The sequence below is a fragment of the Balaenoptera acutorostrata genome, chromosome 8 (assembly GCF_949987535.1).
Source record: "Balaenoptera acutorostrata chromosome 8, mBalAcu1.1, whole genome shotgun sequence".
NCBI classification, from domain to species: Eukaryota; Metazoa; Chordata; class Mammalia; order Artiodactyla; family Balaenopteridae; genus Balaenoptera; species Balaenoptera acutorostrata.
Window position 1 is genome coordinate 87,612,039 of NC_080071.1, and position 15,513 is coordinate 87,627,551.

Sequence of the window (15,513 nt, forward strand, 5' to 3'; positions counted from 1 at the left end):
TAGCCTAGCAGACACTGTGAAGATGTGCATTCAGGGCAGGGGGTGGTGGTCTTTCTGGACACAGCCAGGGGGGAGCAGCCAGCCAGGACTGGGAAGGGGTTCAGGCCCTCGATGGGCCAAAGGCCTTGGGGCCGAGGCTCTTGGAGCCAGAGGATGGGGGCTGAGAGTTTGAAGTCTGGTGGGGATCTGCTCGACCTCAGGGGCAGAAGGTGGGCAATGAGGGTTCAGTGAAAGGAAGCCACGGCCTTGGTTCAGCATAGAGAAGAAAGAACTTTCTCATGGTTGGAGTTGTTGAGAAATAAAAAGAATGGTCTTAAAGGTGGTAAGCCCCTTTTCTCTGGAGTTCCATTGGAAGGTGTGGTCTGTCTCCGTGGAGTGAGAGTTTTGCAGCAGGGAAGGGTTGGGAAGCTCTTGGGAGGCTGGGGGATAGGCTGTACGACGGTCAAAGTTCCTTCTGGGCCAGGGTTGGGCCAGCTTGGTCCGTAAAGGGCCAGGTAGTAAATCTGTTTTGGCCTTGTGGGCCCTAGCGTCTCTGTTGCCACTGACTCTGCCACTGTGACCGAAAGTAGCCGCAGACAGTACATCAAGGAACCTAAACTAACTGGCATGGCTGTGTCTGGATAAGACTTGGTGAGCAGAATTCGCCTGCAGGCTGTAGTTTGCCGGCCCCTGTTCTAGGCAATTGCTTTGGAATCTTCTGAATCCTGAGCCCTGTGAGCCTTCGGTGGTCTTGCTCATCCCTTTCCTCACTTCTCGGCCTTTCTCCCTGTCAGTGGCCTGGGGTTTCACTGGCTGGGGCAGACTGGGAGCCCCCAGGGGAAAAAGAGGCAGAAGCAGAAGTGGATGGCAGAGTGATCCCAGAGCCCTAGGACCCCAGAGTTGCTTCTGGAAGATTATTGCTGGAGCAGGAACAACATATGTATCTGCTTCTCCTGCCAACTAAGAGGGCCGGGCAGCTGGTGCCCTGCCACTGGGATCCCTGGGTGACATTCTGCACCCTGGAAGGGCTGCCTTGTTGTTACTTCTTCTGAGAGGTGGTCCAAGGTGTGTTTGAGCCGGGCTGTGGTCAGGAAGGGCTTAGGGACTTCCCTGGCGGTCCAGTGGTTAGGACTCTGTGCTTCCACTGCAGAGGGCACGGGTTTGATCCTCCTTCTGGGAACTAAGATCCCACAAGCTGCGTGGTGCGGCCAAAAAAAAAACAACAACGAAGAACAAAGAACAAAAGCCCTCCAGATGTAAAGGAAAACAAAAACTAACTTGGTTGCACAGAGACCTTGGCCTTGGGTGTCTGCCTCCTTGAGTCCTGTGGTTAAAGCAGGAGTTCTTCATCTCAAGTCTTTGGACCCTCCCCCTTCTCCCTAGCCCCCCTTCCAACCTCCCTTATTCCCTTTATCATCATGAGTCGAGTGCCTCTGATTTCCTCTCCTTTTAGAAGGGTCTCCAGGTGGAGAGGCGGGAGTGCATGTGGCCAGCGCCATCTTTGGTGCGCGTCACCTGCACTGATGGCTCTGGTTCCTTTCAGTGCCCGCCTGATGTTCTGCTGCTAACGGCCCTTCTCTCAGTGTGGAGGCCTTTGTACAAGTCGTGGGTGGGTAGGTGTGTGTGTTGGAGGGTGTCCAGGCCTGGTTTTATTTTCTTTCAGTCTCCGCCTAGCTGCCCCCCCGTGTTGCTGAATGAAGGTAAATTCTTTGATTTTGGAGGCGAGGACTGGTGGTCTGTCTCTACATGAGGCTGCCTCTGGCTGACAGTATGTCCTTAGCACTCTGCCAGCTCGGATCAGGTTTGCAGGAAGTAGAAGGATGTCGTTCAGGACTTATGAACTGTCCCATGCCTAAGGCTGGCCCTGCCGCCCCTTCCTGGTAAGAATGGCAAGGGACCCCAGGGCTGTAGTTGATCCTAGCCTTGGGATTAGGCAGCTCCCGGGGACCCCCAGCCCCACCTGGTAATTCTCACCGAACACTGTGCCTGGGACCGTGGTCCCCGGTCATCAACCCTCTACCAACAAGATCTGGCTGCTGACAGGCTCAGCTCTGCGCCCACAGGGACATGGTGGGCTCTGTCTCAGCCTTGGAGAGGTGCTGGCCCCTGATCCTGTGCAGCTCTGTCCATCTTGGCCTCAGTGACAGGGTCTCTGTCCCCTCCCTAAATGGCTCATGTGCCCCACACCCTTCCCTACAAGGGCCAACTGTATTGAGCACAGCCACTGCTCACAGCCACTGCTTACAGAGCACCTACTGTGTGCAGGCACTGTTCTCAGCATTTACACATCGTAAGCACTATGAGATGGTGCTTTTATCCTCCCTCATTTTACAGATGGGGACCGTGGGACGAAGTTCAGACTCTTCACGCTGACCCTCAAGGCCAGTCACAGCTGGCTACTGCATTCTTCTCTCTCGCTGGTTGCCCCAGCCTGGCCCCATTCTTGCTGGGCTGTTGGTTCCCCACAGTCTCTCTCCCATAACCCCCAGTTTCCAATCCGTCCATTATCGTTGATTCTTAGGAGGGTCCCCTCCCCCTCCTCCCAGGTGTTTGCCCTGGGAAAGCAGGGTCCGCTCTCTAAGGTGGAGTGTGGCTGACTTCTTTCTTCCTTCAGTCCCCAGGGCTGGACCCAGGGCCACAGGCAGGGCAGGGGTACCTTGACCTCTGTAGAGGGGCCTGAGCTCTGCTTCTGGAGCTGCCCTGAGGCCCTAATTACGACCCCAGTGGAGCTTCCCAGCTCCCAGGGCTGTCAGGAATAGGAGCCTTCGGTGGGGTTGTGTAGTACCCTCCGGCAGTGCCACCAACCGCGTGACACAGGGCACCTGCCTGTAAGTGAGATGCGGAAAAAGGAAAGTGACCACCTTCTCAGGTTGTCCCCAAGATCGCGTGACCACTTGGTGTGCAGTCGCAGCCTTAACTAGGTCACTCCAGTTCCAGCCCCAGGTTCTTTCCACTGAAGGAGCTGCAGGTCCAGGCCCCTAGCAGGGCTGCTGGATTTAAGGCAGTGCCAGCCCAGAGGAAGGACACTGGAAGGGCCACCGGCAGGGAAGCTGTGGGTGGAGGCTCTGCAGACCCAGAGGCGGGCAGCCCAGGTGCTTTTCCTTTCCATGTGGAGGGACGGCTGAGTCCCCCCACAGTCCGCTTCCCCTGGGCCTGTAGCCCCCGACCTCCCCCTCCCTCAGGGCCTCCCCCTGCCCATTTCCCTCCCTGGCTCCTGGGCTTGGGAGTCGAGGGAGTGTGGGTCACTACCGGGGCTGCACCAGGCCTGACTGGGTCCGGGGGTGGAAACCCCGGGTTGTTTGGGGGGCACCCATCCCCCGAGATCCACAGGGCTCCTGGGGATTCCCAGGCAAACTAGGTTTCCAGAGGCACCTCTGGCCCAGTTTCCCAGCCCATCAGGCCTTTTATAGGAGGTGTTGGGAGCCAAGGGGAAGACTCCCCATTGCTACAGCAAAGAACCACCCTGGCTCATTTCGACACCCCTGATCAGAAGAGCCCTTGTGGCCTCCCCATCGCCTCCATCAGGGTGTGCTCAGGGCGGGCGTCCCCTGGGATGCCCTTCTCCCCCTCCTTCCTGGATGGATAGCCGGTAACTCTAAATTCCCAGATCCACTTGCTCCATTCCCTGTTCCCAAGCGAGTCCCCAGCCGCCTGCACTTATCCAAACCCAGCAAAGGTGCCCCGATTTCAAAAGGACCAAGGGGAGACCCCAGGATTAGGGTCCTTCTCTTGATGAGAAATTTCTCTTAATGAGCCAAAACTAAAAAAGTGAGCCCTTACTGATGAGCTTACGGATAAGCTGAGAGTTTATCTGTCTTCCTGTAATCTTGGCAGCAACTGGACAAAGCCCAGAGAGTAACTCGCCCAAGGACACACAGCACAGGATGTCACCGGAGCCTTGAACCAGGACAGTCTGACCCCAGGAGCGCACTGCCAGCCCCTGCTGCCCTCCACCTTCCTCAGGAGGAGCCCAGCAAGGCTCCAATAGACGAATTGTTCCCTGCTACACTTGCCAGGTCAAAAGCTTTCCAAGGCTTGTCCCTCTCTACCGGGTCACTCGCGGGTTCTTGGCATCTGTGCCCTCAGTGTGGCTGAAGCACTTAGCACTCCTGGCCTATTAACTGGTTGTCACTGGCACGTTCCTCTGGAGGGTGGTCATGGGGGCTGGCTGGCTTTGTTTCCACACTGGGCTGCTGGCATCAGTGGGAGAGTTTGCGTGGAGCTGAAACCTCCCAATCTGAGGTCTTTTCCGCTGCTGAGCTACGGCAGCCAGTCTGGGAGCACGAGGCTGGGGGAGCTTGGTGCTCTCTCTCCTCCTGAATCCGCGTGGGAGTCCCTGGCAGGTGCAGTGCACTCCCGCTGCAGGCATTTGGGACAAAGAGGATTTCCCTGCTCGTCTCAAAAGCCTGGGTAGCAGCTGCCTGACTCTGCATCCCCTCTGCTGTCTTGCAGGGCCCTGAGCACACAGTGGGTGCTCTGTAGGGGTGGGGATGGCCACTCAGCTCTGCCCTGCCACCTGCCCTTTCTTTATGAACTTCCAGACACCATGTGCAGAACTCTAGGAGGCTGTGGCTGGGGAGACCCAACTGGTCTCCTGCAGCCTGTAAAGGTGTTGGCCCCTTACCAGAAAAAGAAGGATATTTCCCAGGAGCAAGTCCCCGCAGAACTGGCTGTGCACAGGACAGGTGAAGCTGTGCTCACCTGCACTCCAGTGCCACTCCCAGCTCACCTTCTCTCTCCCTGCACCTCTCCACAGCGATGACTACTGCATGCCCCCCAACTGCTCACTCCACTCTCCCCCCACCACTGCCCCCCTAAATCCATCCTGCACATCGAGCTGAGGGGTCTTTCTGAAACAGCCACCTGATGTCACTTCTCTGCTTCACACTCTTTGGGGGTTGCCCTTCTTACCCGTAAGAAGACACAGCTCTCCCAGAATGCCTTGTGGGAGCTGGCCCCCTCCCCCCTTCTGGGACATCCCGGCACCTCTGGACTGCACTGGTGACAGGGGCTCCCTCCCAGGGCTCTGCACACTCACTCCTGTTAGAGCCAGCTCTGCCCATGCTCCGGCCTTGTCACAGCTCAACTGTCTGTACCTCTGCCTCCCCGCTGGGACTGGTCTTTGTGCTTTTCTTCTGCTCTGGAGAGGCCCCAGGTAGATGTGAGCCAGGTGACTCGAAGAGCCAGACGTTCATCCCACAAAGGCGGCTGGGAGCAGCCTGATTGGAAATCCGACTCTGGGCTCAAGCTTTTGTACTTAATTCCTCAGAGTCCCCCTTCCTGGGTCCTGCTTTCTCTTACCTTGCATGCAGTTGTAACACACTTGGAGATGTGGTTTCTCAGTCTGCAGCAAATCAGAAGGATGAAAGGGAGGGAGGGAGGGAGAAGGGAAGGGAGGGAGAAAGAGAGGGAGAAAGGGAGGAAGAGAGGGAGGGAGAGAGGGAGGAAAGAAAGGGCAGATAATTTGACAGCTAAGGGGGACCTACACAAAATACAGGAAACCAGGACCTCAGAGAAGGGTTAGGTAGGGAAGCACGGAGGAACAACAGTCCTATGGGCTCGGGGGACCCTGAGGCTCATCTGGATAGGCACAGTTAGGGACACCCACGGGAGAAGCAGGAAAGCCCCAGGAAGGGCTACCTGCTCTGGGGATAGTCTGGCACAGTGCCCTTCTCCTAGTTGAAAGAGCCTGGGCAGCACGGGGAAACTTGTGCAAATGCAGGTTCTGATTCAGCAGATCTGGGAAGGGACCTGAAATTCTGCATTTCGAATAATCCTGGATGACCGTGATGCTGCTGGTCCGGGGACCACACTTTGAGAGGCTGCCAGAGCCTGCCTGTCTGAAAAGGCAGTGCGTGTTTCCCAAACAAGGCCTTTCTGGAGAAAAGCCGGTGTGTTCCCATGTTCTGGGTCTCTGAGGTATAGGTGGTTCCCCCCAACACTAAGAGTAAGGCATTTTCTGGGGCAATCCTCCTGAGAACCCCCCTACCCCCTGGGGATCCCTGGGGAGTTTCTGATGGCTGAGTTTCAGGCAGACAAAGGCTGGCCTGCTTCTTTCTTCCTTGATAGCAAGATTATTCTGGGGAGGTGAAAACCAAGAAAACCCAGGGGCTCTGCACAGTGGAGCTGAGAGAGCAAGCCATTCATGGACCAGCACTGGGCGGACATTGGAAACCAGCCCCTGCGCCCTTGTTGCTGTCTCCTTACTGGCAGGCCTTCGGTGGGGTGAGGATTAGGGGTCACCTGGGCCCCTCTGGCCAGGCCAGGGGCTTTCCCAGGTCATAGGCACTCAGGGTGGTGGGCCCAGTGTTCAGGGATCTCAGCCCATCCTGCCTCAATCCACCCCATTCCCCTGACCAGTGATGACCCCGATCAGTTGAGTTGGGAAGGCTTTTCAAGTGAGCCCTTGGGAGACAGCTGTGATGCTCTCGTACAGGACAGGCGGGGCGATGAGAGTCACTCATCAAGGGCTTCCTGGCAATTCAGCCCAAGGGGCCACAGAAGCCTGTGGATTTGGGTTTCCCCCAGAATGCTAAAGATGGTAGAGGCTGTTTGAGGCCAGCGGGTGTGGGCAGCTCTTCAGAGCAGCAGCCCTGGAAGTTGTCTGCTTCCTCTTCACGGCTGCAGACAGGTCCTACTTTTAAATATAGCTCCCTCCCGTTGCTTGCTTACTGGGTGCCGGGGGCCAGTGCTGGCGTGTTATCTCCTGTTGGCCCCTCTACAGCTCTGCAAGGCACAGACAGCTCAGTTATAGTCAGCCTGCAGTGGGCTCGGCAGCCCGTCTCTCCCAAATGAATGGCAGGGCTGGCTTTGCACCCAGGCCTGTGTCTGCGGGGCCATGTGCAGTGCTGATGGGACTGGAATCTCCCCCTAACAGATCCTGGAGATTAGGAAGATGAAGGGAATGAGGACATTTTAAAGCAAAGACATGGAAAAAGCTCACCAATCCAGAGGAGGGCTAGAAGGAAGCCCTAGGAAACAAACAAGGATACGGGGTCTTGGAGTTATGAGTGAGGTTTCTTGTTTTTTGTTTTTTTAATATCCTGGATTGCCTTTAATAAGAAAAATCTTGCTTAAAATTTAAATTATAGAAAAAAACTCGTACAGGGAGCTAAGATGTTGGTAGGGGGAGGAGCCAAGGGCTTAAGGGAACTCCAATGAGCCTGCAAGCATCTGAAAGATATAAACTACTGGGAGGCGGGGCAAGGAAATATTTTGATGGTTAGAAATAGGGGGGGAGAGGGCTTCCCTGGTGGCGCAGTGGTTAAGAATCCACCTGCCAATGCAGGAGACATGGGTTCGAGCCCTGGTCTGGGAAGATCCCACATGCCACGGAGCAGCTGGGCCCGTGCGCCACAACTACTGAGCCTGTGTTCTAGAGCCCGTGAGCCACAACTACTGAAGCCCGTGTGCCACAACTACTGAAGCCCGCGCGCCTAGAGCCTGTGCTCTGCAACAAGCGACACCACCACAATGAGAAGCCTGCGCCCCGCAACAAAGAGTAGCCCCCGCTCACTGCAACTAGAGAAAGCCCGCGCACAGCAGTGAAGACCCAATGCAGCCAAAAATTAAATAAATGAATAAATAAATAAATTTATTTTAAAAAAAAAGAAAAAGAAATAGGGGGAGAGCGATGCAGCTTAGGCCAGGTTTGTAGGGAGAAGGAGAGTCCCAGATGAGCCTAGGGCTGGAGCTCCCTCCCCGACTCCCCTGGGGCCTGGTCCCACACCTAGTGGGTGGCCCTGCCAGCTGGGCAGTGCAGGTGGGCCCGACCTGGGCAGGTTCTTCTAGGTGCTGCTCCCTTTCCATGGGGCTGGATTCCAAATTGCAAGGAATGTGATGGAATTTTCGTGGAAGGACTGGAAGCAAAGGGGTTTCCAGAATGAAGAAAACAAATCCGACCGCATTCATCTCTCCCACGGGCCCAGAAGTTTGGCGTAAGGTCACCTGTTCACAGATGGCCTTGTCTCAGGGGGTCCTCACGCTGCAGTTACTTGAGGAGAGGGGCTCTGAGCAGGTTGAGGGTGAGTGCTCTGCCCCCGGTCCAGCCTTGGGGGCCTCTGCCAGGGGTCCTCACCTCCAGCTTCCTTCAAGCGCACCCACGGTGGAATGCGTTGCTGAAGTTGTCCTACAGCTTTCAGAAGGGCCTTTATCCGTGTAACACCTTGCTTCCCCAGGACACCTCTCTGCCTCAGCTTTGGCTGCCTTGTCTCTGTCAACTGTCACTGGAGGGGCCACGTTGGCATCCTGTAAGGACCGACCTGCTATCAAGTCTTCCTTCCCCCAAACCTACGTCTGGTGGCGGTGTTGCCCAGCCCTGCGGTCGGGCTGTGGGCTTGGGCATCAAGTGGGGATGCCCCGGGGCTAACCTCGCTGGGCCTAGTGACCTTCGGTTGGTTGACCTAGGTGGGCTTGGTTTCTTCGTCAGCCTGACAGTGTGACGTTCCTTAAAGGAGTGTTGGAGGGTTAAAGCAGATCAAATCTATTTGAAGGGTTGTGTTGGTGAGACCGTTTCTTCAAATGTTTGTGAGACATCGGTATTCTCTCGGGCAAAAGTGAATAATGTTGCGTATGAGGGCAGCCGGTGATACCGCACTCCGAGACCAGAATCAGAACCCACACACGTGTGGGACTCAGCAACATGGCTCCAATTATTCCTACCGAAGTCATCAGATGTAAATTGTAAAAGGTGTGAATCGCACAGTTAACTAGTGGTCTGTTTGTTGGGACATTGTGTATGCACTCTACCCATCCCCTGGCTCCCCACTGAGTTAAGGGGCACATAGTAGAAGCTTAGTTCGTGGTCCTTCCTGCCTTCCCTGTTCCCACGTGAAGCTGAGCACCCGCTTGAAAGCTCCAGGTTAGTTCTGATCCACAGCAATTGGCTTCACTGCACCCCTCAGCTTTCACGACCTGTCAAATGGGGTGACTCATTGCCACCTCACAGCACCGCTGAATTAAATCAGGTGATTTAGCACAGTGCCTGGCACTTAGTGAGCACTCAATAAACAGTAAACGCAGGCAGCTATTACAAATTCTTCATAGGACTGTCGTAAAGATGAAAGGGTTAGTATATGAGACAATGTGTTGGGAACTGCAAAGCAGGCTAGTTGTAGTTATTAGGGGCTTTGAATCCCATTGTGTGCACGGAACACATATGGTAGTCGGATTCTCTGAGAGGAGCAGATGAAACAGGAAGTTGATGAGGGGGACCTGGGAGGTTTTTCCTGCCTGTCTTGCCTATGCAGGCCCTGGAGGAAGTGGCTGTGGACATACCCTCAGAGATGGTCACTTTAAAGAGGGAAGGATGCACTTCTGGATTACAAATCCCAGTTCCATGGGGAGGGGTGAGGACACCACTAATGTGGTCAATTTATGGTCCTCCCAGGACTTAACTATGGGCTTGGCTGGTGCTTCAGGCAGGAACAAAGGGACGCAGTCTTTGCTGAGTCCCTGGGAGTTGAGGCAGTGGCTGACTCGTGACCCCTTTCTTTCCTGCCCTTCTTGCCTTGGAGACATCCCCTCTCAGTCCACACACTGGCTTTATTCGTGTGCCAAACTGGTGCTCCTGGCAGGACACCTGGCCCTTTCTTTCTTTTTTTTTCTTTTTAAAATTTATTTATTTATTTTTGGCTGCATTGGGTCTTCGTTGCTGCAAGCGGCTTTCTCTAGTTGTGGTGAGTGGGGGCTACTCTTGGTTGCGGTGCGTGGTTTTATTGCGGTGGCTTCTCTTGTTGCAGAGCATGGGCTCTAAGCACATGGGCTTCAGTAGTTGTGGCTCGTGGGCTCAGTAGTTGTGGCTCGCGGGCTCTAGAGCACAGGCTCAGTAGTTGTGGTGCACGGGATTAGTTGCTCTGCGGCATGTGGGATCTTCCTGGACCAGGGCTCGAACCCGTGTCCCCTGCGTTGGCAGGCGGATTCTTAACCACTGTGCCACCATGGAAGTCCCCTGGCCCTTTCTTCTGTCTGGGATTTGCCCACCGAGGTGGTGTGCTTTTGCTCCCAGGCCCATACTCACCAAAGTGGTCAAACCAAAATTTCCTGCCTATTGAAAGAAATTGGAATTCCTTTAACCTGTCACCCAGACTTTGCCAAGGCCCTTTCTCACATATTTGTCCTCTTTCTTAGGCCTGGAGAATGTTTCGGCTTGAGGGCCTAAAAGAGGTTTTCCAACCCTTCTTGACTCTTCTCAGTTAGAACCCCAGAGAAATGCCAGGGATAAGGTCTCCGAGCCCCTCTCTGCCATGACCCCATCTTGACTGCCATTTGTGCTGGGGAGGCTGAGCTAGCTGTGGGTCCAGGTGAGCGGGGAGCCCTGGTCCTTCCTGCCCCTGCTGGGTGAGGACAAATTCCTGCCTTGTTCCCTGACCTTTTCTTATCTTGCCCCAATTCATCTCCTATTCTGGGGCCCCCTCCCCTCTCTTTACCCCTGAGCTTTTCAGCTGCTCTCGTTCTCCCTTCACTTTCCTTCCTTTCTTCTCTGCGTTCAGACACCAAACCTCTGCCTTTGCTCCGAAAGATCCACATCTTGAATGCATCCCCCTTTGTGGCTTCAGTCTCCTCTGCAAACTTCGCAGGAACGTGCACTGTTTGCTGAGCAGCGGGCAGAGGACATTCATTCACACTCTCGGCCTGGAGGGGAACATAGGGGCCGTTTAACGGGCCGCCTGCCTAACGTAGAATTGCCCTGAGGAGCGCTTCCCAAAGTGTTTTCCTTGGAACACTCGATTGCTTAGACGTGCCTCCTCCAGTGGAAAATCCCTGAACACAGAGGATTGTGTGGTCGGATGAGTCTGGGTGCTGTTTCCCTCTGGTAAGTTTCAGACACGTGACCATATGGAAGGCTCTGGAAAGTTCCACACTAAAGAAGGCTGTTTACTTTGACTAGGACTCCCTGTAACAGAGACCGTCCCTCCGGCCTGTTTGTAAGAGCTCTTCTCACCTCAGGTCTTGTGTTAGCTGTTTTTGCCAGAAAGGTCTTCCTTGTGCTTGGCTAATACCCGTCTCTCTCATGTCCACACACAGAGCCCAGTTCCGGCCGTCACCAGCTTGCTGAGATCCTTTGGGCCTAGATTCTGTCCCAGCTTTGTGTCACCAGCAAATCTGATAGTCAGCACTCTTCCTAGGTGGCCCTACACCTAACAGGCAAGCCGCTGAATTGTATGGCATTCCCTGGCATTCCCCAGAAGCCTAATGCCTTCTGGCATTCCCCAGAAGCCTAATAGAGGGGGCTTGCTGACTCTGGTAGAGATAATAGGTCAGTCATCATAGTTTTCTGTTGGACCAGCTTGACAACCCTGTTTCAAAAGCAAATGAGCATATGACCTAGCAATTCTACTCTTGGTTATATACCCAAGGGGAACGAAAACAAATGTCCACAAAAAAACTTGTATGTGAGTATTCATAGCAGCATTATTCGTCACAGCCATAAGTGGAAACAACACAAACATCTATCAGCAGGTGAATGGATAAACAAAATATGGTATATTTATACAATAGAATATTATTCAGCAATGAATAAAAAGAATAAAGTACTGATTGACATGTGCTACAAGCTGGGTGAACTTTGAAAACATTATGCTAAGTGAAAGAAGCCAGACACAGAAGGTTGCATATCGTACGATGCCATTTATATGAAGTGTCCAGAATAGGTAAAACCATAGAGACAGAAAGCAAACTAGTAGTTGCTAGGGGCTGGGGAGAGGGGTATGAGGAACGACTGCTACAGGGCATGGATTTCTTTTTGGGGTGATGAAAATGTTGAGGAGTTAGATAGTGATGATGGCTGCACAACCTTGTGAATATGCTAAAAATCACTGAGTTGTGCAATTTTAAACGAGTGAATTTTATGGTATGTAAATTATAGCTCAATAAAGCTGTTATTTTAAAAAGAAGTGGGGACTTGTCTGGCAGTCCACTGGTTAAGACTCCACACTTCCACTGCAGGGGGCATGGGTTCGATCCCTGGTCGGGGAACTAAGATCCCTCATGCATGCCAAAAACAAAAAAAGCAAAAAAAATCCATAAAAAGAAGTTAAAAACCAAGTAAATGAGGCCAATCCTTGAATTACTTTTAGGCGACCCGTAGCAATCATTGCTTCCTCTTTTAAGTGCCATCCCTTGATAATACTAGATCCTGGGCTGGTCCATCTGTGATTCATACACTCTGCCCGCTTCCTAGAAACCACACTGGAACACCTGTCTTGTCCTTCAGGGTCCTCAGAGCTCACCAACAGGATTCCAGGGGTATTGTCTGTGTCCTTTAGCATCTCGGCAGCGTGATCCTTCCAGGCAGGGAGGGAGTGGGAGCCCAGCGGGAGCGCAGACCTGCTTGAAGGAGGTGGCGTTTGCTGAGGCACAGAGGGCTGCCAGCGATCAGAGGAAGAAGGGGCAGCTCTGCGTTTCCAGGGGACAGAAAAGGCCACCGAGGAGGGTGGGTGGAGGTATGTTCTGGGTGGGAGGAATGGCATGAGTGGGCCACTGTGGCTGGAACAGGGCACACTGGGGAGTACTGGGCCTCATCTCCAGCGTGACCACATGGGCCTCAAAATACCACCAGCCCACAGGGTTAGATTTCTGGTTGCCCACAGGCTACATTTCTTGGCGGCTGGTACTGCGGTTCCTAACAATGATGGTTTCTTTTGTGGAGCTGGGGCTGGGGGGTGATAGACAGTGAAGAAGCCTGTTTTGTTTGTTCATGTATTTGATTTTTACGTTTACCATCTTAACCGTGTAAGTGTTGAGATCAGTGTACGTTCACATTCTTGTGTAATCCTCGCCACCGCCCATCTCCAGGACCTTTTCCTCATCCCAAACTGAAACTCGAACCCGTGAAATAATAACCCCCACCACGCCCCGCTTCCCCTGGTCCCTGGTAACTACTTTCTGTCTCTATGAATTCTAGATACCTCATATAAGTGGAATTATGCAGCGTCTGTCCTTTTGCGTCTGGCTTATTTCAACCTTAGCATAATGTTGACAATGTTCATCCACGTTTTAGCATGTATTAGAATTTCATTTTTTAAATGGCGAATAATATTCTATTGTGTAAATATATAATATCCCACTGTATGGATATATCTCATTTTGTTTATCTGTTCATCTGTCAGTGGACACTCGGGTTGTTTCTGCCTTTGGGCTATTATGAACGGATTTGTTTCTGAAAGCATGATGTTCATACCTGAGCAACAGGTGATCTCTGGGGAGCGGAAAATGGGATGGACTTGACGGGAAAAGAGCCAGCGAGTCTGTGAGGAAGCTCCATAATAGCCCAAGTGTATAGAGAAGGGCGGGGGTGGTGGAGTGACCGGGGCAGAAGGACAGAAGGCTGAGGAGGGCTCCACGGGGCTGACCAGGCACTCGGGAGTAGAGGGCAGGGCCAGGACCCCTGCCATGGGGAGGCTGGGCTCGTTTCCTGCAGGTGGCTGGGGGGTGGGGGGACAGCCAGCAGAGGTGCTGGCTCTGTGTCGAAACTTGGCCAGGAGGGCAGAGCCACCACCCCGCTCATCTGTGACACACAGGTGTGACCATTCAGACCTGGAGACTAGATTGTGAGCTGGAGGGCAAAGCATGAAACCGCAGTGCTGGGGCCAGGCCTGACTCACAGCCCAGCACCAGGGCGGGAAGCAGTTTCCAGAGACAGGAGACCAGAGGATGACAGGAGGGGTTGGTGGAACTGGGAGCGGCGGAGACCCAGGGGCCGGTGACCAAGGGGAGGCTTCCAGAACTGTCAGTTGCTCCACGTAATAGAGTGGGTGCATGGGGCACCCTGCAGCAGCTCTTCTATGGTCCAGCATCAGGAGGTTCAGTTGATGTTCGTTGACCCAAACTGGGAAAAATCAAGGTAGACGAGCATGTTTTTCATCCTCAAGAAACTTATGGCCTAATTAAGGAGTTGAAAGACATGAAAACACTCCTGCAGTACAAGACCCACTTTGAGTCATATCCCGCAGAGCCCCAGAGGTGTTGGAGGAGAGAGAGGGGACCTTTCCAATGCAGTGACCCAGGTGGGCACTGCAAGGAAGGAGTCTTTTGAGTCATTTTTTCAGTAAATAAGGCCAAAAGCATTATACATTTGGTAGATTAACAAGTGTCCTTTGGTCCTGGCCATGGCCATCCCTCACCAGCGCCCTGCCTTTGACCTACAGGTATGATGCCGGAAGGGATGGCTTCATTGACCTGATGGAGCTGAAGCTGATGATGGAGAAGCTCGGGGCCCCCCAGACCCACCTGGGCCTGAAGAGCATGATCAAGGAGGTGGACGAGGACTTTGATGGCAAACTCAGCTTCCGTGAGGTACCTGCGTCCTGCTGGCCCTGAGACCCTGGAGGAGGGGGGTGGCCCTGAGTGAGAGGACTTGCAGATTTACCATCCCCTGGAGTGAAAATGGCTTTGGCCTCTCTTGAGTGCTGCTTGGATATTTAACCTACAGTTCTGCTTTTTAAAATAAATTTAAGGAGCTAGTGAACCACAGTGCTGGCATGAAAAAATGCTCAGCAAGCAGATTGAAAGTCAGTGTGGGTAGGATAACCTCATTTGGGTAAAATGGTAAGTACTGAGAAATCTGGAGGGATGTTCACCAAAATATTCATTGTGGATGTTTGTGGGTGCAAAGTGTTGGTGGTTTTATAATTTTATACTTAAAAAATATATTTAAACTGTTAATTTTATAACAAGCATTTAAAAATAGTAAAAAAAAAAAGAAAGAAAAAAGAAATTATACAGAGGGTCTTACTTTGTGCCCATGGACCTTCCCCTCCAAACAGGTCCAAGGATGGGTTTTTTTGGTCTTTGAAACCCTGAAATTGTGTTCGTACAGATATCTTCCTGGAAGAGCACATGGCGTCACCTGATCCCCCAATGGACGAAAACCTCAGCCATTTTTATTGTGGGGAATAAATCTCAAGGCCATTGGGTTTCTTCCATGACAAGGATGCAGCTCCACAAGGAAGGGGATTCCATGTTTTGTGTGTTTGAGTCTTGCGGAAAGGTTTTTAGATATGTCAGTGACCTGTTATTAGAATAACTATAGCGACACCATCCAGGCTAAAGGCTTGGACATTAGCCCAGCTGCTGTGGTCTCATTTTCAGTCGTGTCTCTTTTGGGGCCCTCGGGAGTTGAGAGAAGAGAGGACTGTTCTTGTCTCCTGGTGTTTAACCTTGGTTATTCCAGAAAGAGTGGAGTGCAGGCATCCTGGTTTCTGAGAGTGAGAACTTTAGCCAAATACTGGTCATCTTTCCAGGCTAGATAGGGCCTTTGGATGCTCTTCCTGGGGGTCTCTGCAGCTGACCTAGCAGCCATGAGTCCCTTCCCCAGCTGGCCCTGCCTCTCACTGCCCACAGATCAACTCCAGAATCTTCCATCTCTTCCTTTCCTGAACTGGCGGATATGGAGATGGATCACGAAAACCTGTGTTGGGCATAGCGCTCAGGATAATCTGGTACCAGACTTCTCATTTCAAGGCTAAGGAGCTAGAAGACCAAAAGGGTCAGCACTTGCCTGAAATTAGGTCCCAGCTCAGGGCTGGGCCTGGG

The 15,513-nt window shown here is 53.0% G+C and overlaps 1 protein-coding gene across 2 annotated transcripts in view; it reads left to right on the plus strand.

Annotated features, from left to right (window-relative positions):
* The window catches only part of EFHD1 (EF-hand domain family member D1), a 38,085-nt gene that overhangs the window by 9,106 nt on the left and 13,466 nt on the right, over positions 1-15,513 (plus strand). For both annotated transcript variants that reach the window (XM_007184736.2, XM_028167160.2), the window contains exon 2: positions 14,127-14,274. In XM_007184736.2, the coding sequence (XP_007184798.1) occupies positions 14,127-14,274 (148 nt within the window). The remainder of the gene's footprint in view (positions 1-14,126; positions 14,275-15,513) is intronic.